The sequence below is a fragment of the Mucor velutinosus genome, assembly GCF_035048745.1.
Source record: "Mucor velutinosus strain NIH1002 chromosome Unknown tig00000268, whole genome shotgun sequence".
Taxonomy (NCBI): Eukaryota; Fungi; Mucoromycota; class Mucoromycetes; order Mucorales; family Mucoraceae; genus Mucor; species Mucor velutinosus.
Genome location: NW_027041917.1, coordinates 492,079 through 515,267, shown reverse-complemented (window position 1 = coordinate 515,267; position 23,189 = coordinate 492,079). Strand labels below are relative to the sequence as shown.

General features: G+C 40.3%; 8 protein-coding genes across 8 annotated transcripts; 2 read left to right on the top strand and 6 right to left on the bottom strand.

The window, feature by feature from the left end:
- Positions 1 to 477: 477 nt before the first annotated feature.
- On the bottom strand, positions 478 to 2,180 carry ATC70_003933 (uncharacterized protein; the record flags this gene model as incomplete). The annotated part of the gene is made up of 4 exons (XM_064823288.1): positions 478 to 792; positions 856 to 893; positions 956 to 1,049; positions 1,113 to 2,180. The coding sequence occupies 4 exons, from the start codon at positions 2,178 to 2,180 to the stop codon at positions 478 to 480; spliced, it is 1,515 nt and encodes a 504-aa protein (XP_064678600.1).
- A 452-nt stretch (positions 2,181 to 2,632) lies between these two features.
- ATC70_003932 (uncharacterized protein) lies at positions 2,633 to 3,659 on the bottom strand (the record flags this gene model as incomplete). Its single annotated transcript, XM_064823287.1, has 5 exons — positions 2,633 to 2,757; positions 2,832 to 2,884; positions 2,941 to 3,109; positions 3,165 to 3,323; positions 3,380 to 3,659. 5 exons carry the CDS (start codon positions 3,657 to 3,659, stop codon positions 2,633 to 2,635), a joined length of 786 nt encoding a protein of 261 aa, XP_064678599.1.
- Positions 3,660 to 4,087: 428 nt separating this feature from the next.
- On the bottom strand, positions 4,088 to 5,729 carry ATC70_003931 (uncharacterized protein; the record flags this gene model as incomplete). The annotated part of the gene is made up of 6 exons (XM_064823286.1): positions 4,088 to 4,177; positions 4,237 to 4,403; positions 4,491 to 4,587; positions 4,641 to 4,792; positions 4,846 to 4,901; positions 4,957 to 5,729. The coding sequence occupies 6 exons, from the start codon at positions 5,727 to 5,729 to the stop codon at positions 4,088 to 4,090; spliced, it is 1,335 nt and encodes a 444-aa protein (XP_064678598.1).
- Positions 5,730 to 5,961: 232 nt separating this feature from the next.
- On the bottom strand, positions 5,962 to 7,419 carry ATC70_003930 (uncharacterized protein; the record flags this gene model as incomplete). Its single annotated transcript, XM_064823285.1, has 8 exons — positions 5,962 to 5,974; positions 6,026 to 6,288; positions 6,355 to 6,501; positions 6,563 to 6,800; positions 6,862 to 6,992; positions 7,052 to 7,123; positions 7,180 to 7,211; positions 7,284 to 7,419. The coding sequence occupies 8 exons, from the start codon at positions 7,417 to 7,419 to the stop codon at positions 5,962 to 5,964; spliced, it is 1,032 nt and encodes a 343-aa protein (XP_064678597.1).
- Positions 7,420 to 9,354: 1,935 nt separating this feature from the next.
- Positions 9,355 to 10,500, top strand: ATC70_003929 (uncharacterized protein; the record flags this gene model as incomplete). The annotated part of the gene is made up of 1 exon (XM_064823284.1): positions 9,355 to 10,500. The coding sequence occupies one exon, from the start codon at positions 9,355 to 9,357 to the stop codon at positions 10,498 to 10,500; it is 1,146 nt and encodes a 381-aa protein (XP_064678596.1).
- A 1,630-nt stretch (positions 10,501 to 12,130) lies between these two features.
- ATC70_003928 (uncharacterized protein) lies at positions 12,131 to 15,793 on the bottom strand (the record flags this gene model as incomplete). Its single annotated transcript, XM_064823283.1, has 5 exons — positions 12,131 to 12,213; positions 12,274 to 14,320; positions 14,376 to 14,516; positions 14,566 to 14,853; positions 14,957 to 15,793. 5 exons carry the CDS (start codon positions 15,791 to 15,793, stop codon positions 12,131 to 12,133), a joined length of 3,396 nt encoding a protein of 1,131 aa, XP_064678595.1.
- A 1,095-nt stretch (positions 15,794 to 16,888) lies between these two features.
- Positions 16,889 to 18,218, top strand: ATC70_003927 (uncharacterized protein; the record flags this gene model as incomplete). The annotated part of the gene is made up of 2 exons (XM_064823282.1): positions 16,889 to 16,961; positions 17,020 to 18,218. The coding sequence occupies 2 exons, from the start codon at positions 16,889 to 16,891 to the stop codon at positions 18,216 to 18,218; spliced, it is 1,272 nt and encodes a 423-aa protein (XP_064678594.1).
- Positions 18,219 to 20,556: 2,338 nt separating this feature from the next.
- Positions 20,557 to 21,941, bottom strand: ATC70_003926 (uncharacterized protein; the record flags this gene model as incomplete). The annotated part of the gene is made up of 3 exons (XM_064823281.1): positions 20,557 to 21,464; positions 21,604 to 21,868; positions 21,921 to 21,941. The coding sequence occupies 3 exons, from the start codon at positions 21,939 to 21,941 to the stop codon at positions 20,557 to 20,559; spliced, it is 1,194 nt and encodes a 397-aa protein (XP_064678593.1).
- Positions 21,942 to 23,189: the final 1,248 nt, after the last annotated feature.

Genomic DNA, 23,189 nt, shown 5'->3' with positions numbered 1-23,189 from the left:
CGAGAAAACGCAGCTCAAATGCATTCAGACTTTGCTGTATTATGGATACTAAGGACTAAAAAGTGGAAATACCAGTATGCTACTTGCCCGCATATGAAGTAGCTACGTGTATATGGATGTAGAGCATCAGATAAGAGTCAGATCCACAGATATTATAAAGGGTTTTCATGTGTAAGTGGAGATTTGAAAGGAAAGTAGCAGTATTTGAACAAGATACGCAAGGGCAATCGGCAGCGCAGATTCGTTCTCACCGAAGCAAAGCCATGGTAGAGAGCCATCCGAAGCGTAGATACACTTGTATTTATAAACAATATTTAATAATAAGCATGCAAACTAGTGATCGATAATTTACTTTATTTTTCAGATGCAAGCTTTATACCAAGTAAATGAGGATGTTCATTATTGTACTATACTGACTGTGTAGCCTACTGAATAAAACGCGACACTCCACATTTCGTCAATTCACATGAACCCGACTCAATTTTTAGCAGAGTAAGGGAATAACTTGGTGCATTGAACACAGTAACAGGGATAAAAGTATGCCGGTGAAGAAAGATGATGGCTACTGATATAGTTTTTCAATTTAGGTTGCTTTGTACGCTCCTTTGCATTGTTCTGCTGCTTTGCATTGTTATTGGTATATGCGAGTTTAGATGCTGCTGATTTTTGGTACTTGTTGTTTGATTTTTTTGCCTTTTTGTTGCGTTTACCACTTTTCTTGGCTGCTTTCATTTTCTTTTGTCTGAATTTTCTGTTGAGTTCATCTTCACACGCTTTATCGTATTCCGCGTACTACATAGTTTGCACAGTATGAGATTATAAGGCACAAGTCAGATTTGAACTGGAAACACTTACACTGCTTGGGCGACACACTATCTTTTTGCCAGAGATTGCTTTGGTGAAACATCAACAAGTAAGAAACAATGCTTTATGTGTTCAATTCTAGATTACATACTTGTACAATTCAAGCGGTCAATCACTTTCATCATCTCGGTATAGCATCTGAAAATCGCAAATACCGTTTGAGTGTTTCGTATGTATTGCATGTACTAAATGAATTTGTGCAGTCAGTCTATATCATCATGGCATTTTTTTTTTATTTATCTACTTACTAAAATATTGGGGTTGTGAAGGCGGTGTTGGATCTGCTTGAAGCGCAAATTTCGAGAAATGTTTGTCACCTTCATAGGAACAGCATGGCGTTTGAACAAGGCATGAATAAACTCGTTCTTCTTCAATCTCTCGACGGCGTATTCAGTTCTGTGTGCTCTGTCCCATGGAGTTTCCAAGTTTGCAGCACAAAGTTGATCAAGGAAAAGCTTCCTCTCCTCTGCTGATACCTCTCCATAGCACTTATTGGCCTCTTCTATCCACTCTTTCGATTCTTTCTCATTTGCTGCCTCCAATTGTTTCTCCCCATTGGCATCAAAGTCCTGATTCATATATACCTCCACTTGATCCTTATTCAACTGAAGCTCTGCCTTGCTGCTGCATTGATCCTCTTTAATGGGAAATAATGGGCTAAAGGTATCATTCTTGGTGTTGTGATCTTGATTCGGAAGCGCAATGGTAGACCATGCATATCTTGGGTAGTTTGACATTGAGGATAACAAAGGAGCAGATTTGGAGAAGAGACTATTTGCAATTGCCGCAGCAACAGAAAGGCTATCCTCCTCGTTGTACTCATCATCTGTTGATAGGTAGCCAAGGTCTTCATTGCTTGACTCTTGTATGGTTTCCTGATAAAGTGCTGTGTGCTGGGAGGTTAATCCATGACCTTCGTTCCTCTTGTAGCGTTTTACTAGCTGTCTGTGTATGTAGTCATGGTCAGATATCATGACACTTTGAGACAAGCCTTCTGGTTCAATGTTCTTAGGTACAAAATACTTGATGTCGATAGGCTTTGTGGATGGTTGTTTCGCTATTGAATGGTCTGAAGTTGACGATACATGAGAAGATGGTTCATTGGCAGGGATTCTGAGACGCTCAGCGCTGCCACCTCCAGCTTCCAGCTTTATATCAAATACTTCACTTGGTGCGTGCTGATAAATAGATTGCTGCTGCTGCAGCGAGGGCTGGCCACTGGCACTGGAGATTGATGATGAATTGGATGCGTCTTCTTTTGCTGGCTCGATGTCTTTTTGCCCAATTGATTTCCACTTTTGCCTCAAGGAAAACATGGCTGCTTGTAGAGAAAGTATCGTGAAAGAAAGGACAGAGAGAGAGGGAGAGAGAGAGATGGTTTTGGTGAAAGATGTATACTATTTTAAATTCTGGGCCAGCCGCTATTTATGCATCACACTGATTTGTCACTATACAAGAGCTTTAAGCAGAGCAGTAACAAGCGAGATGTCAGGCTGGGCTTCACTAATAACCAAGGACACAGAAGATGGCAAGGCAATGACTCGCTCTGTATTGATGGCGATGCATTTGCACCATTGACTTTTGCATCAATTCAGGTACATATACAATCGGGAATTCCTATTCATTGACATACTATTATGTAATGAAGTTTTTAATTTAGAGTTATGATTCACGACCATGCAATGATCACAACGAAACGTGGAGACGTATACTAGAATACATTACAATTTTAATAATAAATAAGAAAGGTTTTGTTTTCATAGATAATTTAAGGCTTGAAATTGGAACACATCAAAGGGTACAGCTCATTCAGAGACAAGATACTTGTAAAATTTGCACTCTTTGCTTTGCAAGCACTAATGTTCTCTGGGGTATCTTCATAGGGTATTTTTTCTACATCATTGTTATGGAAAACATAAAAGGTTAAGCTCGTTGTTCTTTGATTCTTGCCTCCATGCAGCGCTTACCTCTGTTTAGAAACACGGCATTCTCTCCAGCATTGATTGCACCCTGATAATCCCTGGATGGAACATTAGAAAAATAAAGATCAAACTTTAGATAACAAGCTGTACGTACTTTTCCTCATCATCTCCAATGTGAAGCACTTCATCTGGTGCAATGCGTTGACCAGAGAGTCCTCGAGCCTTGTCAAAGATGTGTCTAGATGGCTTCTCAGCACCAGCATGCACACTGGAAAGAATAAAATTAAAGTACTTGTCCAGGTTCAGGTTTTTCAACACAGGAACTAGTGCCAAAATATTAGATTTTGCATAAGCATCGTATATGTTTTTTCTACGTACTGATGCGCTCATCTGTATTGCTAATCACACCCGTGTGGAAACCGTTCTTTTTCAAAAATTCCAAGGTGGGTGTGACATCTGGAAACAGGTCGTAGTACTGCTGATGCGTAAAGCGGTTGAACAAGCCAGTAAAGAGTTTGTCAAACTTGGGATCGAGATCTATACATGTATACATTGAGCAATGCAACCAATTAGATCAAGAGTATAATACATACCCTTCTTGGAGACACCAGCATGCACATAGGTCGTATACACAAGCTCCTCCCACCAATTACGAACAGACAGCCCTTGATGGATACCGTAAAATGGCTTTTGATCCAATTGCTGTCTATACAATCTACCAAAGTGTTTGTTGATCTCATCTTTGGAAACAGTAATACCATGATGCGATGCTTCCAAAGCATACAGAGCTGTCAAATTGCCACGGGGCTTGAATAAAGTGTTGTACGCATCAAATGTAATCAGCTTAATTCGAGTAGCTCTGGATGCTGCCATGATTGTGTGATTTATGAAATATGTCGTGAGAAGAAAGAGAGGACGATGGTAAGTGGCACTTATTGTTTCTCACTGCTCTTTTATTTATATAAAGATTTTTGATCGATAACCATCAACATCTTACGTTTTTTTTTTTTTTGGAACATTTAATGTGTATGGAAAAAGATGGGGACTCCGATTAACGGGATCGATATAAAGATATCCATCATCATTGAATAATGGAAGGTTTAGAAAATAGAAATATTTACAGTGGTTTTTATTTGAATCAATAAAAAAAAAGAAGAGAGGAGAGGCAGAGCAAAAGCTTTTTTTTGACAGGAGAGGGATGATATTAAATAACTTGAATGAGATTTGGTTGTTGTTGTGTGTGTGTGTGTGTATATATATGAGGAAAATCAATTGATAAAATCACGGGTAAATAATTTCTTTTACTTTTTCTTATTGGATGAATTCGTCTTTTTGTGTGTGCCAGAGGTTGTAGTGATGGCAGTGCTACTGTTGTTGGATGCTGATAAACCCTAAATTTTCGACATGTGTGAGTTTTCTTTTTCTTCTCCCCTTGTATCATTCACTTTACATTTCGCATAGCTTGAATATCAGACAAAATATCATCGTCCTTCAGCTTGAAAACAAGTGCTGGTCCAGTCAATTGCTTCTTTTTGCTGGATTTGTTCTCGGGATGTTCCTTTTCTCTCTTGCGCAAATTTCGTTTATGCAATCTAGACTGGGATTCCAGTATAACATCTAGTAAACAAGTTCAGCATGGCATCCAACAGATTGACGCAGTTCTTTTTTTTTTTTTTTTTTTTTTTTTTTTTTTTTTTTTTTTACCATAAGCCAGATCGCAATTGTCCTTCTCTTCCTTTAATTTCCTCCTCTTTTCATCCAAGCTAGCAAAAAGTTTCTCTCGAATGTCCTGAATTTCGGCCTGCCATGGTGATATTAGTATAAAAATGGCACCATCACTATTTTCCCACTCACTGTATATTCCTCCTCAGCCTGGTATATTTCTAATTGGAATTGATTGTCTGTCACTTCATTTTGATATTTTCTAAACAAAACGCCATCATTGATCGTCTTTCTTCTCATCGCCTCCAAATCCTTTAAACCATCTAAATAGCTTGGATGTGTATCTATCAAGAAATTCAGTAAATGAGAATATCAAACCAAGTCTAAATAGCTGTACCTTGATGAGCAGATTTTAATTCCTGATTAATCGCTTGCAATTTCTCCACATGGAGCCTATAAACAAAGCTGTGAATATCTCACTGGAACGCATTACCTGCTCGCAACTTACTTTTCTCTCTTTTTCAGAAAATCCTTGTTCAAATCTTCCATGATGCCAGTCATTTCTTTTCGTCGCTTGATCTTTTTATTGTCGCCGGCTTCCAGAGTACTCACCTCGCCACTGGGTGGTGCTGTGTGTGATAGCGTTGTTGTGGTCGTAGTGGCGCTGGCAGTGGAAGAGGGAAGGAGAGAAGGCGTGGTGCTGCTAGAAGTAGAAGGTCTATGTGATTTGTTTTCACGTTCATACCAGTCAGGCTCTTCCATTGCTTTTCTGGATTTCATAAAGGAGGATGGTGGTGGAGGTGGTGGCGTTGGAGCAGGCAACGTGCGGGGAGAGGCTTCACTTTTTATATGTTGCGGTTGTTGATGTGGATACACATGCACCGAGGGCCTTGCCAAGTTGTTCAATGTGTCTGGCTCGCTGTGTTGTGGATGGGCTATATTATTGTTTTGATTAATGGATTTGGTGGGTTTGTATGTACTAGTATAATGAATGGGTTGTTGCTGTGATGATTGTTGTTGCGATGGTTCTTCAGGATGACGAATATAAGCTGGGTTGATTCTTGATGCATGTTGGTGGTTGTGGTAGTAGTTATCCTCTCCTCCTTTTCCCATGTAAAAGTTGTTGCTATGATGGTGCATTGGTCTTGATGGCTGCATCTGATGAGTGCTTGAGTTTCCTGCTCCCACAGACGTAGAAGAGGAAGTTTGTGGAGGCACTGGCGATGATTGATTTGGGGCTGTGGTGGTGGTCGTAGTGGTAGTCGTGGATGAGCCAAACATGTACGGATTATTAGTCTCTAGCATAACAATTTACAGGCTATAATGATACAAAGTACTCCAAAAAGAATTGGGTTTTAGAAAGAGAGAAACACAAAGTAAAAAGGACATGAACCAGAGAAAATTATTCGGTGCAGCAGGGGAGGAGAATAAAAAAATGTGCGTTGGTGGAGCAACACAAGCCACTACTGTGTACATCAAATTGCTTTATTTTATGGAGACGAGTAAAAGGGAATTATCGGACAGGTCTATCGAGCGCAAGTTAGCATAGGTTAGTGCACGGACAGAAGCTTACTTACGTTGCATCAATCTGTCTGATGTTGGGTAAAGCAAGTTTGATCTTGTTGCGGTAAGTGGCTCTATTTTTGAGATGCATTGGGTTGCCTTCCAAATAAACCGTTTGCAACGTCTTGATAGGCCCCAATTCCTTCTCAACTTGGTCATACACATCATTGTCAAATCTGTTGTTGTTTGCCCAAAATTCCTCCAAGTTGGGTAAATGCGATAAATTCTCGATAGTTACAAGTAGGTTGTTGGCAATGTCCAATGTGTTCAATTTGAGCTATAAGTATGGATGCAATTAGCCCTGCCCATCTGCATCAGATCAATGCAAACAGTAAAACCTTACATTGTTATCCAAGCCCTCCAACTTTTCAATGGCATTATGACTCATGTACAATTCCTCCAAGTTATGCAGCTCTTCCAGTCCCTCAATCTTGGTCAATCGGTTGCTTTGGATGCTCAATGACCTCAAGTTTTTCAATGCGCCCAAATTCTACGAGTCAGAAGACATGAGCTTCGTGTGGGTCAGAGGGTGTTTCTCTCTGCTATTTTACCTCCAGTTTTGTAATCTTGTTCTTGCCCAACCACAACTGAGTCAAATTGACAAGGTGATCCAGATTTTCAATCTTTCTGATACGATTAGCACCGAGTTCAAGGTTAGTAATGTTGACAAGTGTGTCTAAATTCTCAATTCTGGAGATCTTGTTGCTGACAAAGTACAGGTTTTCGAGCTCAGTGAGCTGATCAATGTTTTTGATATGTTTGATTTTGTTGAAAGAAAGATCCAGATTGCTACTCACCCAGCCCAGTGTGAGTACATACTATAGCATTATCTTGTGTAATATCGACTTACTGTAATTGGACTAGGTTGTTCAAGCCTCGCATATGAGAAATCTTGTTGTCATATAAGTCCAGTTCGTTCAATTGATTCAAGGAATCGAGGCCTTCAATATCGATGATAAAGTTTTGGCGAAGGCAGATGGCCTAATATAACCCAAGTGTTGGAGACCATACTGGAAGTAGCTCTCCCATCCATGCCTTACCTTGAGCTGTTTGAATCTTTCCACTCCCAAGTTTGGGATGCTGCTCACTCTCATATGAATACAGTCAATTTCCTAAGCGTCATGTCTACATGAGTACTCGTGTCTGCTTGATTTCATTGCGCTATTACCTCTGTATCATCAGGATATTCATCCAAAAGACCTTTTTTTTTACACAAAACCAAGAAGAGCATGAATACGCCAGCACATCTCGTACTGTTCTTTACGACTTTACCTTCTTCATTATTTTCCTCGTGTTCCTCATCCACCTCGGACTCTTCAGCCTCGCTTTCAGCAATGCTGGTGTTGACTACAACTTCTTTATGAGGTTGTTGAGACATGTCGTCGTTCGCTTCTTGGATAACAGCCATGATGAATGATGCGCTTTTTGTTTTTTTTTTGCTGAGCACAATACAGGAAAAGAGAGGTCTTTTTTGGGGTTCTCGAGCTTTCTCCACTCCTATCCCTTTGATTGTGACGTTTTGCAAGCACCGTAATCATCATGAAATGCTGGTGCGGTTCGCTAAATTGGGTTCGTACTGAAAATCATGCAACTTTGGTTTGTCAGAACTGGTGGGATCTACAATGTAGTGTGGCCTGAAGTACATACTGCTCTGTATCATGGAAGAGAAGGGTAAATGTTGGCCAGTAATCAAAGGCATGAGTCAATGTTCTTCTTTGACGAATTTCGGTGGGTCATTGAAAGCAAAGCACCCAGTGCGATATACGCAAAAAAGCACGGCATTTAATGTCGTATCAAGTTTGTACATGTCTCTACTTGTATCTTCATTTCTGCTTTTACTGGGCAATGAAGATCCTTCTCAAGGCATCTTTGCAACCAAGTTAGCGAGGACGGAGGAGTCGGTCAGTGTTGCTTTGATAGTCTGAGAGAGATGAGAATCACAAGAAGACATCGCGCAGAATAAGGATTGTAAAATTTGGCATTTCGCAGTTGAATGTTGACCAGAATGACCATCAGTTGCTTAGCATATGAACTACAACATCAATGGTAACACATTTCATGCTTACAAGATCCACTACACGCATACAGGCACATTCGTGAACGTGCCAGAAACCAAATAAGCTTTCCAGAAAGAGCAAAATGCACAACCTGCCATCGAGAAGCTCCTATTTAACATTCATCAGATAGCCCTTCCAAACATCCAGTGATTTAAAGAACCCTTTTTTTCCTTCTGAAATAGATTAAAATGATATCATTGAGTCAAAAACTGTCAATGGAACACAAAGATGCTGTTTGTGTGATTGTTCAATGAGATCATAGAGGACCATGTATGACTAGAGAGCCGACATCTCATCCCCATGTACGCTAAATTAGATGTTTCCAAATATCAGGATCTGCAGTTTGTTTTGATTATTCACCGCGTCAAGTATACACACACTTTCATGTGTCAGTTTTAGATGCTGTAAGTGCGTAGTGAGCGTGGGTTGCTTACGAACATGGATACAGACACACAATGGAGACAAGATGTGCTATCTCATTCAATAGATTTTGTGATGATAATGACGGAATAATGGCTGAAAAAGGAGGACAAGAACGATTTTTTTTTTCATGGGTGTTTAATCAAAAAAAGAAATCTCCCTCTCTCTCCCCTTCCCATTCTATATATATGCGTATTTGCAGTGTAATATAAACATTCAAAGGCAGATAAACTTGCTCTATCCTCAAGTCTATCGTGGTTACTGGATAGGATGGAAGGTTCGAGAGAGGGAGAGAAAAATGCAATGATTCAATGTGAGATTTCCCTCCAATTCATCAGGGGGAATATTGCACAACAAGATGTAACCATATGACTCAACAGACTGATGAACACAAAGAATTGAAACAAAACACACTGCTTAATCATGGTTTCCTTGAGTTTCGCTTTTTTTTTCTCCTTATGCGGGGATTACCACTGAGTTCAATCATGATATGGATTAGCATGAATTCAATTTCATTATCTAGAAGTTGCAAAACAGATATAAAGACATGTGTATGAAAGAGATGCCAAATCAGAACGAAATCCTTGAATCTCATAGGTAGAGACTCTTGGAAATATAAATCCTGCATCCAAGGAGCAGCTCAAGTCCCCCAAGAATCCCACATTTGAGGCGATACCCAATGACGACGTCAGTTAAACAAGATGAGAAATTGCACCAATCAATCATATCGGCCAATGCCGCAGCCTACTAGTTCTTTCTATCGTGATTTCTTGTGAATATAAATATGCGTAGTTTTTCATCTTTTCTATCTCTTCTTCTTTTTTTCTTTAGTTTATATTTTTTTTTTTTTACTAAAAAAAATCAATATGCAAATTTTCGTTAAAACCCTCACTGGTAAGACCATCACTCTCGAAGTTGAGTCCTCAGACTCTATTGAGAACGTCAAGCAAAAGATCCAAGACAAGGAAGGTATTCCCCCAGACCAACAACGTCTTATCTTTGCTGGTAAGCAATTGGAAGATGGCCGCTCTTTATCCGATTACAACATCCAAAAGGAATCTACACTTCACTTGGTGCTTCGTCTTCGTGGTGGTATGCAAATCTTTGTCAAGACCCTCACTGGTAAGACTATCACATTGGAAGTTGAATCATCCGATTCCATTGAGAATGTCAAGCAAAAGATCCAAGACAAGGAAGGTATTCCCCCAGACCAACAACGTCTTATCTTTGCTGGTAAACAACTCGAAGATGGCCGCTCCCTCTCTGATTACAACATCCAAAAGGAATCTACACTTCACTTGGTGCTTCGTCTTCGTGGTGGTATGCAAATCTTTGTCAAGACCCTCACTGGTAAGACTATCACATTGGAAGTTGAATCATCCGATTCCATTGAGAATGTCAAGCAAAAGATCCAAGACAAGGAAGGTATTCCCCCAGACCAACAACGTCTTATTTTCGCTGGTAAACAACTCGAAGATGGTCGTTCCCTCTCTGACTACAATATCCAAAAGGAATCTACACTTCACTTGGTGCTTCGTCTTCGTGGTGGTATGCAAATCTTTGTCAAGACCCTCACTGGTAAAACCATCACATTGGAAGTTGAATCATCTGATTCCATTGAAAACGTAAAGCAAAAGATCCAAGACAAGGAAGGTATTCCCCCAGACCAACAACGTCTTATCTTCGCTGGTAAACAACTCGAAGATGGCCGCTCTCTCTCTGATTACAACATCCAAAAGGAGTCCACTCTTCATTTGGTGCTTCGTCTTCGTGGTGGTATGCAAATCTTCGTCAAGACTCTCACTGGTAAAACCATCACTCTCGAAGTTGAATCATCCGATTCCATTGAAAACGTAAAGCAAAAGATTCAAGACAAGGAAGGTATTCCCCCAGACCAACAACGTCTTATTTTCGCTGGTAAACAACTCGAAGATGGTCGTTCCCTCTCTGACTATAACATCCAAAAGGAGTCCACTCTTCATTTGGTCCTTCGTCTTCGTGGTGGTCAATAAATAGCGATCCCTTTTCTTTCACCCCTCAATACACTGAAAAAATAATCATTCCCTTTTGCTTACTTCGCATCAGCAAGGAAATTTATTTGTTATAATCAAAATCATTCTCTTCACTTTTCCCCCTTTATTTTATCAAATGATCAAAATAAAATAATCATTCAGTCGATCGCTACATATTTTTGTTTATAAAGTATACTGAATCAAGATATTTCCTATTTTCTTGAATCGCGATGGATTTACATCGTCTGCATCTGCTACGGCGATTTGGATTAGTAATTTGCCGTAGTAAAGATATGGTTTCATTGACAATGGGCATTATTATTCGCCGGTTCTCGACCACCTGTTGATTTGTAATAGGTTTACTAAAATTAGTTAATTGGTAACATTAGTTTCATGTATCCTTTTAAAGCCTCATTGCTATTGATTGCCAAGTTTCGTCACATTTAGCTTGCATTCTCAAACCGTGCTTAATGCTTGATTCCACAGCATTGGCTTGTGGAGTTGTATATTGACGGATGATGTTGATATGCCTGTGATACAAGTTCCAGCTGAGACCTCTAACCTGATTTTACAATCATCCATATATGTACCAATGGCAATAGCACATATACGGACAAACAGCATACCAAGGTTACCTCTTGGTATTCAGAAATGCGCAAAACACAGCGTAATTTGGATGTATTCAAGTCGTAATTTCTCGAGTTAGAAGCTGTTTCAAACCGCCAGATTAGCACCAAACAGTTGCTCTCAACTAACACTAATTTTCTGACACCTTTGCTCAACTTTTTGGGGACCAAAAAAACATGGACAAAATTTGGCCAAAAAGCATGAGGTACCCCTCGTGATTTTCATTGAAAATCAAACGATCGCGTTTTTGGCCTTGATAATGAAGACTTTTACTATGGTGTATACTAAACCAAAATGTTTCTGCTGATCCAAAGCAGCCCCTGAAATCATTTTTGTCAGACTTCAAGATGTAAAATCTTGACATTTTCGCCAAAAATCATATTTTACACTTTCTACAATTACTCGCCACTTTTATTCAAAGTATTTATTGTAATGAGTACCATTGGATGCGCCTTGAAAAGTACTCCAAGGAAGCCTAAGGGAGCATGGGATGATCAACACATTTTATATAGTCGAATTACGAAAAGTCGAAAATGAAACAAAAATTTCCATCTTGGGGTAGAAATTCGGACCTGGGTTTGAATGGATTTGACAGCGGCGGCTGCTGGCAACAAGCAATGCTCTCCTTTCACCTATGCTGTTTGTGAATGTCATGGAAAGTGGATTGCGAGTGGATGATGATAACCACAGACGATTGACCCATGCCATCTACATTACTGGGCTTGCTTGAGGTCAGATTACATAAAAGTTGGTTTGCACAATATTCGTTGGAATCCAATTATGAATATGATGATACCAACAGTGATCGCAGACAATTCTATGTCTTTTTTATATTTATTTATTTTACAATGATGGGGAGGTTGTTGCAATCGAGGCAATCATTATTTCACGTATTGATTTTCTTTTCTGTAGCAAATGGAATAGGAATAAAAAGGGGTTGAGTTTTGTAATTACGAGGTCTTTTTTTTTGCATTTTATAAACAGTGTTTGGCGAGAATAACATTTAATATGGTGGGTCATCTCTGTGTCTCTTTGCTTGTCTTTGTCTGAACACATCGAAATCTGGTGGTCTGTTTGGGCCCATACCTACACGAATACAACATCAATATGCATTGTCATAGGGTCCATGTCTAGCGAATGGCTTACCTTTATGAGGTTGATAATCGTCGTCATAATCATCTCTACCGCCTCTACGCTTCATTGGCTTACCACCACGCATGGGCATGTTTCCACCACCTCGTTTATTGTATCCTCCACGACCTCCACCTCTACCATAATTGTGGCCACCACCACGACCAGAATCTCTATTTTGTAATGATTGCTGCTGGTGCATAGGTGGCTTGTTGGAGCGTTGAGATGGTTGCTGTGATTGTTGAGGTAGAGGAGGCACATTGCTGCCCTGTTGTTGTTGAGGTGGTAAGGGTATGATGATACTGCGCAAAAGGTCTACAAGTTCTCCAGGTTGAATCATGGGTCCATTGAATGTCTGTGCTGGAGGTAAGTTGGATACGAAATAAGCAACTGCATCAGGCAAAGAAGATGGAGTTACGGAAGGTGTGTTGACAGTGATAGGTACAGGAGGTGGTGCCATCACATTGGGACTATGCCAACTGGGTTGTTGCGAAGTGGGTTGTTGTGGTGGTGGTACAATGGCAGATTGTTGTGGCAGAGGCTCGCTTTTAATGGGTGTGGGCTCTGGCATGGGTGCAGTAGGGACCACAGTCGTGACGATAGGTGAAGCATTAGCAGGACGTGCAGCTGGTTTGTATGCTTGCCATTGATTGAGATCTGGACGAGGAAATCTTTCAGGATGCACAGGTTCTAAAAGTGGTCTTTTTTGATGATCCTTGGCATGTGGATGATGATGCTGTTGCTGTTGCTGTTGCTGCTGTTGCTGCTGTTGCTGCTGCTGTTGTTGCAATTGCTGTTGTTGTAATGTAGCTACTGCGTCTTTACCAGGAGCACCGCCAGCAGCTGTGGCTGCTGCTGCATCTGCCAAAAGTTGATTGCGAGCGACCCAACCTAATTCGTGATCCTCAATGTTGCGAATGTCCAAATAGCTTTGTCTCTTCAGGAAGGACTCCATGGTGTTGACGGTAGGGGCTGCCATTGCCTCGATGCGTCTTCTCTCCACACTTTGAATTGATGCAAGATCTCCATACTTGTTTTCATAATCGAGAAACTTGAGCCAAATGGGACCTGCCTTTTCTACTGGCATCGTAGCCAAGGTTCTCTCAAACAGAGCACGCGTGTTGTTGTCATCATTCATCTCGATCAAAAAGTCCAAGTACTCACAGACAAAATCAGGGTTATCTGCAAATGATTTCTGACCCAAACTAAACACCTTGCCAGCAATGACAGCATCCTTCGAGTTGTGATATTCCATCAAGGCATCCGAGACATACACATGGTAGGTGCAATTGGCGGCTTTACGCGCTCTTGAGAACAGGGCACGAGCGCTCTTGATACCGTCGGTGCGACGAGCGAAACGCATATAATTGATCCAGACCAAAGAGCCACCACGAGCAATCACTTCTACTTGATCATTCAGCTTCTTTTCAATTGCATCTTGTTCCTTCTTGACATGCTTTTCACGAGAGCGAAGTTGTTCTCTCACTTCACCATCAATATCATCCGACAAGTTCAATGACGCTCTCTCTGCCTCTGCCTCTTCATGAAGTTTGTCGATCTGCTGCTTTGCAGTGGCCTTCAATTCTTCAATATTCTTGTCAAGCGTTGTCACGAGCTGATCGTAAGCTTGACGGGCATCATCCAATTGACGTCTGGATTCGCATAATTCAGCGTAGGAAAAATTGAGCAAGAGACTGGTTGGCATGATCTCGATACCTTGCTTCAGGATGGACAGTGATTTCTCGGGTTTGTTGAGTTCTAGATAGTAACTTGCAAAGCTATACCAAATCTCGGGATAGAGTCGAAGCACGAGGAATGCTTGTTGGTAAGTGTATGCTACACGATCCATGACAGCTGTGTCGTCTTCGAGTTGCAAAGGATCGCTCTTCTCCCATTGAATGTAGTTTTTCCATAGATCCAACTGAGCCAGTTCGTTTGCGGTCCACTTGGGAGGCAAGGATACGATGTTAGTATTGATATTATCAGTGAATAAGCGCATTTCTCTCAAGGCGGTACGAGCTGTCATGTAAGCGGATGATTTCTCCCCCAAGAATTTTTTGGCCTGTTGTCAAATCGCATTAGTGTCCTGCAAATGGCACCATAGACACACAACTTACAGTCAGTCGATTCAAGTTGTTTTCCCATTGGTCGTACTCCTTCCACAAGTGCTCTACATTGTTTAACGGAATTGTCACTGCCTTTTGATAGGCACGACGCATGGAATCCATTTTACGTTGTTCTTCCCAAGTGTTTGAAGTCTAGATATCGCATTAACATCAATTCTGCGGATGCAAAGCACGTATTTACCTCTGCAGACTTTAAAAAGTAAATATAATCTGCCCAAATGGGTCCAGCGTCCTTGTCGATCCCCACATTGCTCAAGACGTATTCATAGGCTTTTTCAATGATGGCCCTTGCTTCAGGGGTGACAGAGGAGCCGCTTTCGCCAGAGTTGATGCGACGAATGTAACCAAGATAAAACTTCCACAGATCGACGGATAACACAGTTTTGAGACAGCGGGTGAATAATGCTTCGACTTCATTAAAGTTGGAGTATTTCAACTCGAGTTCCAGGTAAGCAAGCCAGTGCTTTGGCTAATGGATCGTGTCAGAACACATGTATGCACACAAATCTCCATCTTTCATGTCAATCATGAATAACCCCCCCCCTCCTTCTCTTTCTCGCATTAACACTTACCGAAGTAGGGAAAACATTCAGAAAACGTTCATACATGTCACGAATCACTTCCAAGTCGCCAGTTTGTTGAGCGTCGTTTATCAACCATGTCCAAGCCTCAATATCATATTTATTCTCCTTGACTCGAGATTCATAGCGTTCTTTTCTCATGATGGCTTTATTGCTCATAGTAGGCTGATGATGCTGAGGTTGCTCTGATTTCTGCTGTTGTTGTTGGTGTAATGCGGCTACGGGAATTTGCCATGAAGCAGGCGCGCTCAAGAAGGGAGGTGCATCGTTCCCAGTTGCTGACGCTGGTTCTGGTGCTGTTTGGCCAGCAGCATCATCTTTTTGATGGGCGATACCCTCCATGGGTGAATATTCCTCAGTGTCTTGATGATCTGTAATGGATGCTGCTGTGGTAAATGTGTCAGCGCTCGTTTCCATGACATCCATAGGATCCTGCTCTGCTGTTAACATAGAGGTAGCAGGCTCTGTTGGTGCAATTGGAGATGTTGAGGCTCTTTCCAGCGCGTGTTTTGGTTCTTCAGTTGCGTCTTGCTCTTCGCTGGTAGTCATGGTAGTGACGACCTCCTCCTCATGATGAGATTCCTCCTTTCCATCTGTGATCTTTTCCTTATCCTTCTCCTTCTGTTCCTCTTTAACAACGGCTTCAGCGTCAGGAGCAGGAGTTGCTTCTTGTTGTTGTTGCTCTGTAGATTCTGTGATGTCAGATTGCTGTTGCTCTTCGGTAGGTGTGGCATTAGCAGGAGGGTCCATGTTGATATCCTCAGTAGCCACATGAGATACTTCTGATGGATAGCTCAGAGTGGCCTTTTCTTGTTGATCCGCGTCCATAGTTGCTCAAACAAAAGAAAGTGAAAGAGAAAAAATTTTGCAAGGAAAAAAAAAGTGATAATGAACCCAAGTTTAGCTTGGTTTGAATGAAGCAAATTTGGTGGTTGTATTTTGCACAAGCTGGGCCAACTACAATTACCAATCTACTACAGAAACTACACGCTGACGTAAAAAAAAATGCGCATTTTATCAGACATCCTACTTTAAACCATCATTCATGCATCGCTATGGATACATGGCTTGCTAGATCAAACAAGCTACAGCAACTAGGACAACATTAGCAACTGGAGACGCTCCTTGGTCCTCATGTACAAGGCAAAGAACTTCTATAGAAAGGAGATCAAAGGGGGTCCCTTCTTTTCTGGTCAAAGCAGAAGTTTGGACAAAAAAAGTTGATATGTATATAAACTTGATTTCTCTGAAATTTAGTTTTCTTTCTCTTCTTTTTTCTTGAAATTGGAAATTCAAAGCAGAGCATGTATTCATTGGAGTTTGCAGCGCAAGTTAGCCGGATATGTATGGATGAAATCCGAAGACGAGGTAAATCAAATGCCAAAATTGTCAAGCGTTGGCGATCATGAAATGTAACCATCATAATGTATATATACAATTAGGTTTACGAGAGCGCAAGATATTACGCAAATCGGGTGAGTAGTGTGTTTATGCTCTGCTTTTTTTCATGCCATCCCACTCCCTATCCCCCGCCTTTTTTCTATTTTGTCTATTGGAGGGGGGATCCTCATCCCTCATTATTCTACTCGACACTTTCCTTTTGATGATTGAAATCAGCGTCTTATTTACTCCTGCTACATAAGCGTTGGTGTCTACTTCAATGAACGCATTTGGATGTGGGTGTGTACATTGAATCAAACATCTCACTGGTTTGCTCTCTTTTCCACCCCTCACTTGCCCACTCTCTCCTTTGCCTCCTATTATATACTTTCGAGTAAAAAAAAAAAAGAAGCTTCTCCTACTGACACACTTCTTTTGCTCCATCTAGTCCCCAACAGTGTCCTCTTGTTGAAAGTATTTCGAAAGCAGAATTGCACAGCGGATGATCTCACCCATGTCAGCATTCATTCTGTTGCAACGTTGATGCAAGATACCTTATGGTGCTGTCAAGAAAGAATTGTGCCCAAGAAGGTATGGCGAACCATCAATTACGAGAGTAAGTATACAGCGTGCTTGAATGATCGCATAGACTCATCTTGTATACATTCATGTAGCTTGCACGCTGGATGATCTCTCTCGATTCATATCAAAGCGAGGACAGAACTTACTTGTGGAGCTCTTGAATTTTCTGGTTCAAGTAATGCGATACAAGGACGACAATCAAATGGATGCCTATCATTTAGGCGAAGCCATGGGCAAAGTGACTCTAGGACCTCCCGACTGCGATCCAATCATTGCAGAGAAAGCAGGCCATTTCTTGACACGTATGATCATTGAGCATTCCAAAACGATCCATGGAGAAAAAAAGCGACTCTTATTCAGGGTCGATTCAGGATTCGCTTGGCCATCCACAGCCATGACTGCAAAGATACTTCCCATGTCGAAATCTGAAGCTGCTCGAGCCAAGACCAAGTCTTACAACCGTCTCATCACCAAGATTCACAAGCGAAACTATGATTGGGTATCCAATGCCAATATTGCTCTTTATGCCATGCTGGAGAACGACTATGAACCAGAGCCTACCAACTCATTTGCAGAACCCTATTTGTCGATTTTCTCCAAGCATTTGGATCCCTCACAAGCCATTCAGTCTCCTGTCTTGTTTCGTTTGGTAACAGAAGCTAGCAAAGCCATTGAGCCAATTCCTGAGGATCCATTTGCTAATTCTTACTTGTTTGGAGGAGGAGGAAAGTCGATTCATCGCAAGTTGCATCCCATCGAAACTCAAATCAGCGCTGCCTTTGACGATTTCATGCCATTGCTTCGCAACAACATTGCCTCCAATTACTACGACGGTAATGCAACTCAGATCAATCGCAATGAAAAGGGACATCACGGGGCTGCCAACAACAAATCACACATGAAGATCATCAACTCGTCCTTATCTCATATGAAGCTCAATCTCAGAAAGCCTAAATCTCAAGGTATGCACCACAACCAACATGACCATATTCCAGAAGAGCCTCAGCCACAGCAACATTACCATCATGAGCCCGTACATCCAATGTCTCCTTTGCCAGCATCTGACACCACTACCAATAGTACAATCATGGGCAATAGCAGTGACACTTGCGCTCACAGCAACAAGACGCTCTACTCTGCAGAGGAATACAATGCATCCCAAAATAGCAGCAGCAGCAACAACCACCATAACAAGGGAAAGCAAAATCAAGTCAAGAGTATGATGAAGCGAGTGATTAAAATGGGACCCATTGTGCCAATCAAGAAGACATCACAAACATCCATTTATTAAAGCATCAAATATAAACTACCATAGCACACCAATCAGTACGCCTCCCCCAATCGTTCTCGCAATCACTATATTTGAAGCATCCGAGTAGATACTCTCACACAACACATATATCTTTACTTGCATTTATTTACTATTTACCATCGACAACAACAACAACAAGTATCACTCATAGTCTTACTCCCTAATATCCTTCTTTGTACTGTAACGTGTAGATAGTAGTATGCGTTCTGCTCATCATTAATCAGCGTCATTATCAAATAAACAATCTCTACATCATCGCTCTTTTCCCGTCATTGTTGATTTGTTAGTTGGTGGAGGCTTGTAGAACATTGCTTCGCTCATTTAAATACTATGCTAGCTCTTACTGTGTACACCCTTGTCTTGAAGCAATAGATAGATAGATATATATGACAGATGGGAGTACCTTTACACACGTATCAATGTACAGTAGATGGATAGCATACTCTATTTTACAGATCCACATAGTATATTGATGTGGTGCCTGTTGATATTCGACTCCGAAGATTCATGCGATTTGCTTTGCTAATCAACAATAGCAAAAAAAAACAACGAAGGCAGGATAGAGGAGCATGGGCTCTTTAAACATACATGATCGGTACAAACTTTCTGCTGAGTGAAATAAATTCAACTTGGAGCAGACTTATACAGACTGTACAAATGGTACGCACAGACCTTTACTCTTTGTTGCTTATATTGCTTTCCTCATCCTAGATATTTTAAAGATGCTCTTCCAAATGAGAAAATGTACCCTTGTACTTTTCTTGTTTATCATGCATTACACAATCATATTTCAAGAACATCAAGAGTCAGAGCAAGGGTACATTTATAATTTCGAATGACCATCTTCTTTTCTGTTCATTTATAGGGGTGATTAAAGAACGCATTGTACAACATTGGCCTTATTTTTTAATGCTTTTTCTCGTTCAGAACAAGCCGAATTCTCCTGATTTGACTTTTGCCGATGAACCTAATTGCTGTGTCTCTCAGTTGCCCCTGTTTTATTGCTCTGTTTTTGGTTCTTCATATGACATTCGATTGAAATTGTTACTAGTGTCTGTTACTGAAATAGATTTACAGTCTAATCCATATTATCATCTTTCAGAACCCAAATGTGAAGTGCTCAAAAAATCAGTTTCGTTTTTCGTTTGATCCGATGACTTGTAATCGTATGAACAAGAATGTCAAACTGCTGCTCTAATAGAAGGCGATAATCATTCCTCAAGTAGCACATGAGCTAAAATAGAATCCCATTGAGAAAAATGCGTGTAACTTGGAAAATGATTAGTAAAGCAAAGCCAGAGAGCTTGACTCACAAATAGAGGTAATAAGGAGCATTTGAGAAAATGTTTAAAAAGAAAAAGATTTACATCAAACACAAACAATAACAAGTTTTTTCAAGGAGCATTTCAACTTGCAAAGCGCTTCGGATTTAACTAGTAAAATATTTAGTATCGTCGTGTGTTTGTGACCCCAAGAGAAGCATTTTCCCACCTAGCTCTGATCATTCTTTTGTCAGACAGTACTACATACATGTATATGGAATGGTATACATTGTGCAACTTGTAATCACATTTTGTTCCATTTTGTTGTGTCTCTGAAAGGACATGGGCCATCTACTGTATATGCAAGACATGGTAGTGATGGATCGGTCCAATGTATATATATATATATATATATATTCAAAAAAGAACGAGAGTCAAAAGCACATTCATGGCTATTAATAACCTTTCATCATTTGACATGTAAGACACCTACCAAAAAAAAAAAAAGCTGAGTCCTTGCTCATCGAGCCTAGTTCTACCACTGACAGTTAAATTTATAAATTGATGGCCAGTGTGTGTGTGTGTGTCAATAATGAATGATCGGGAGCCATGGTTACCTAGTGTCTGTTGAAATCTGTTGATTCTGATATATTTGAAATCTTAAATCATCTGCCTTGTCATTTTGCTTATATGCAGTAAATTTTATTTATATCATTATCATCATCATACATCATAGTTATATGCTTATTATATATAACAAAATCATAGGAGAAGGTGAGAAACGAGGGCGATAGACGGCAAAAGGGAAAGTTTTGAAAGAAGAGAATTACATAATAAAAGAAAATATACACATAGTAAAAAAAAAAAAAAAAGATTACAAAAGAAAATATACAGAAAAAGATAGGGGGGGATAATGTATAATAGATCATACGGATACTAGTAGTAATTATAATAATAAGGTAATAAGATGGATATAATATAGAGTGGGGATATACTATAGATGGGGGTAAATATGATATAAGCTTTTTTTGGGTGTAGCAATTGGGGAAACAGGCTTATCGCATCGATAATTGATGGTAGTGGTCATTGGCATCAATCAGTCTTGTTCTACGGAATCTGCTGGCATGTTCTTGCTCTTGTTCAGGGTAATAATGGGGATGGGGATATTGCTGCTGTTCATGATGATGGTGCATGGATGGGTGATGGTGGTGCTGGTGGTGGTGCTGAAGTGGAGGAGGAGAAGGATGTTCCATGGTAGGACTGACAAAATCTCTTTGATAAGTATAGAAATCATGTCTACGACGTCTTGGAGGTTCAGTGAAAGCACTTGCCGTCGCCGCTGGTGAACGATGATGTTGTTGTTGATTGACGAGTTCTGGGTATGCCATCATTTGAGCGGTCAAGTTTTCAGATTCCAACATGGGCTGTAAGATACGGCGTCTTGCATTGATAAACCAGTTACTGATTTGGTTGACAGTAAGGCCAGTGTGGCGAGCTAAATCAGCCTTCTCTTTTTCAGCGGGATAAGGATGTTTCTTGTGCTGGATGAGCCATTTACGAAGGAATTCAGTTACTTCTTTAGGAAGGTTTCCTCTGCGTCTTTTTACAGCACTGGCATCATTTTTGGTATTTGTAGATGAACTGGAAGTGGTGGCAGCGGTAGATGTTGGGCTAATAATAGGTGAGGTGGCTATATTACAAGAAGTTGATTTGGATTTTGATTGCTTCCTGCTCATCATTGGATAGTACTTTTCCTCTTCAATAGAAGTGTAGTAATTGTGAGCAGCAGCAGTGCAGGTGGTGGTAGCAGTCGTTTTGATAGTAGGCACATCCATCATTCTTGATGGGTAGGAAGCAGGATGTTCAATAGTAGCAATGCTGTCACCAGAACTTGAGCTTGATGAGCTGATGTTTGATGTAGTGCTTGTACTTGGGGAAACTTTAATGTCTTTATCCAAGTAACCTATGCAAATGTGAGTTAGTTTCATTCTGAGTTGTGTGTGTGTGTGTGTGTGTGTGCGTGTGTGTGTGCGTGTGCGTGTGTGCACTGATTCTTCTGTACTACATTGTACACACACAAGCACACAAAAGAGAATAATTACCTGCTTCAAATTCCACTAAGCCAGTCGAAGAACCATTGAATTTTTCATTCCATAATTGTGCTTTGTGTTCCAACATCTCATTGGTCTTATCACGATGGCGATCTATGGCTGTGCGGTCATGATGTTTATTGGCATTCAGTTTCATCTCGAGCTGCTCTGAAGGGTTGTTGTGATAAATGATCAAAGGACAAAATTGTTTGATGCGATGTTGTGCTGGTGGTGGTTGCTGCAAAGTAGAAAAAGACATTGCTGCGGTTTCAGAGTACTGCCATGGATGGTCAGTGATATGCAGCCATCTATACATCTATATACTGTACCTTTGCAAGTGAGCTTGTCATTTTTGATAGATAATGAGAATATGTAAAAAGAAGAAAAACTAGGAAAAAGAGAAGAAGGATGTCTATTTTTTCGACATCAAAATGCAAAAAAGCGCTTTATTTATACGCTTTTGTAGAATTGCACCTGATAGATCTTTGACTTGCAAAGATGAAAAAGTAGAGTGGTACAATCAATTAGCTTTATATCAAGTACATGAAAGGAATCTCGTCCGATCTCACTTTCAAGGAGGTGCTTGAATAACTTGGTTGGTCAAAATGGGAGTCTAATGTAAAAGTATGTATCAGCAACTGATGTTACTCAAGATTGAGACAGATGATTCAATTATATTTAGAGAGAGAGAGAGAATATCACTCTATTACACTTGTTTAGCCTTAATTGAAGTTTGTACACTGATATCTATGCAATTTTTTACTTGCCAAAAATAACTCTCTTCTCTTTGTCGCAAAAGAGAGACAAGGAGTGATTTGTATTGACAACATAGTATGAACAAGAAAAAGTTGGCTGTGAGCAGCAAAGATTTAAATGTTTCATCCCTCGTTCATAGAGAAGAAGGGGGGGATTTATTCTCTCTACTACTACCACAGTATGTTGCCACTGATCTCAAATTAAAGTGGCTGCATTTTGCACAAAATTTTGTGGTTAAATTTAATTCTAATTTAGAACAAACATCTTGCTACTGCATATCAAATACACACACATACACATAACATGTATTTGAATATAGACTTGAAATCCATATAGTTCATGATCGGCTGACGTTCTATCTTGAATAATAAACTCGGCTTGGTATCCCGGAAAGAAAGGAAAAAAAAAAGTGCTTCTTTTTCTTTCAAAATGGGTAGGTCAAGTCGAGTCAAAATTACATGGCTAATAAATTTAGGTAATTAAAAAAGCACGGGCCAGCTGATTACTTTCAAATATGTATGTAATGTGTGTGTGTGTGTGCTTTGTGTTTGTACCTGGACGAGTGATTGTATATTGGTACATTTTGTAATTGTAATTTCGAAACTGAAATGCATCTATAAATCAGACATATCTATGCACAATACTGCGAAACAAATGTATATATCATACCAAGAAGATCAAATGTAGTAGATTAGGAAACTATGCTCAATGTGACCCACGGCTTGATGACACAATGACAAACAAATTGAAACCCATCACCATCAAGCCAAGTACAATACAGCTAGATGAGGGAACTAAGCTTCCCTGTTTCTTTGAATTGATATTACATAGCCCTACCCCTT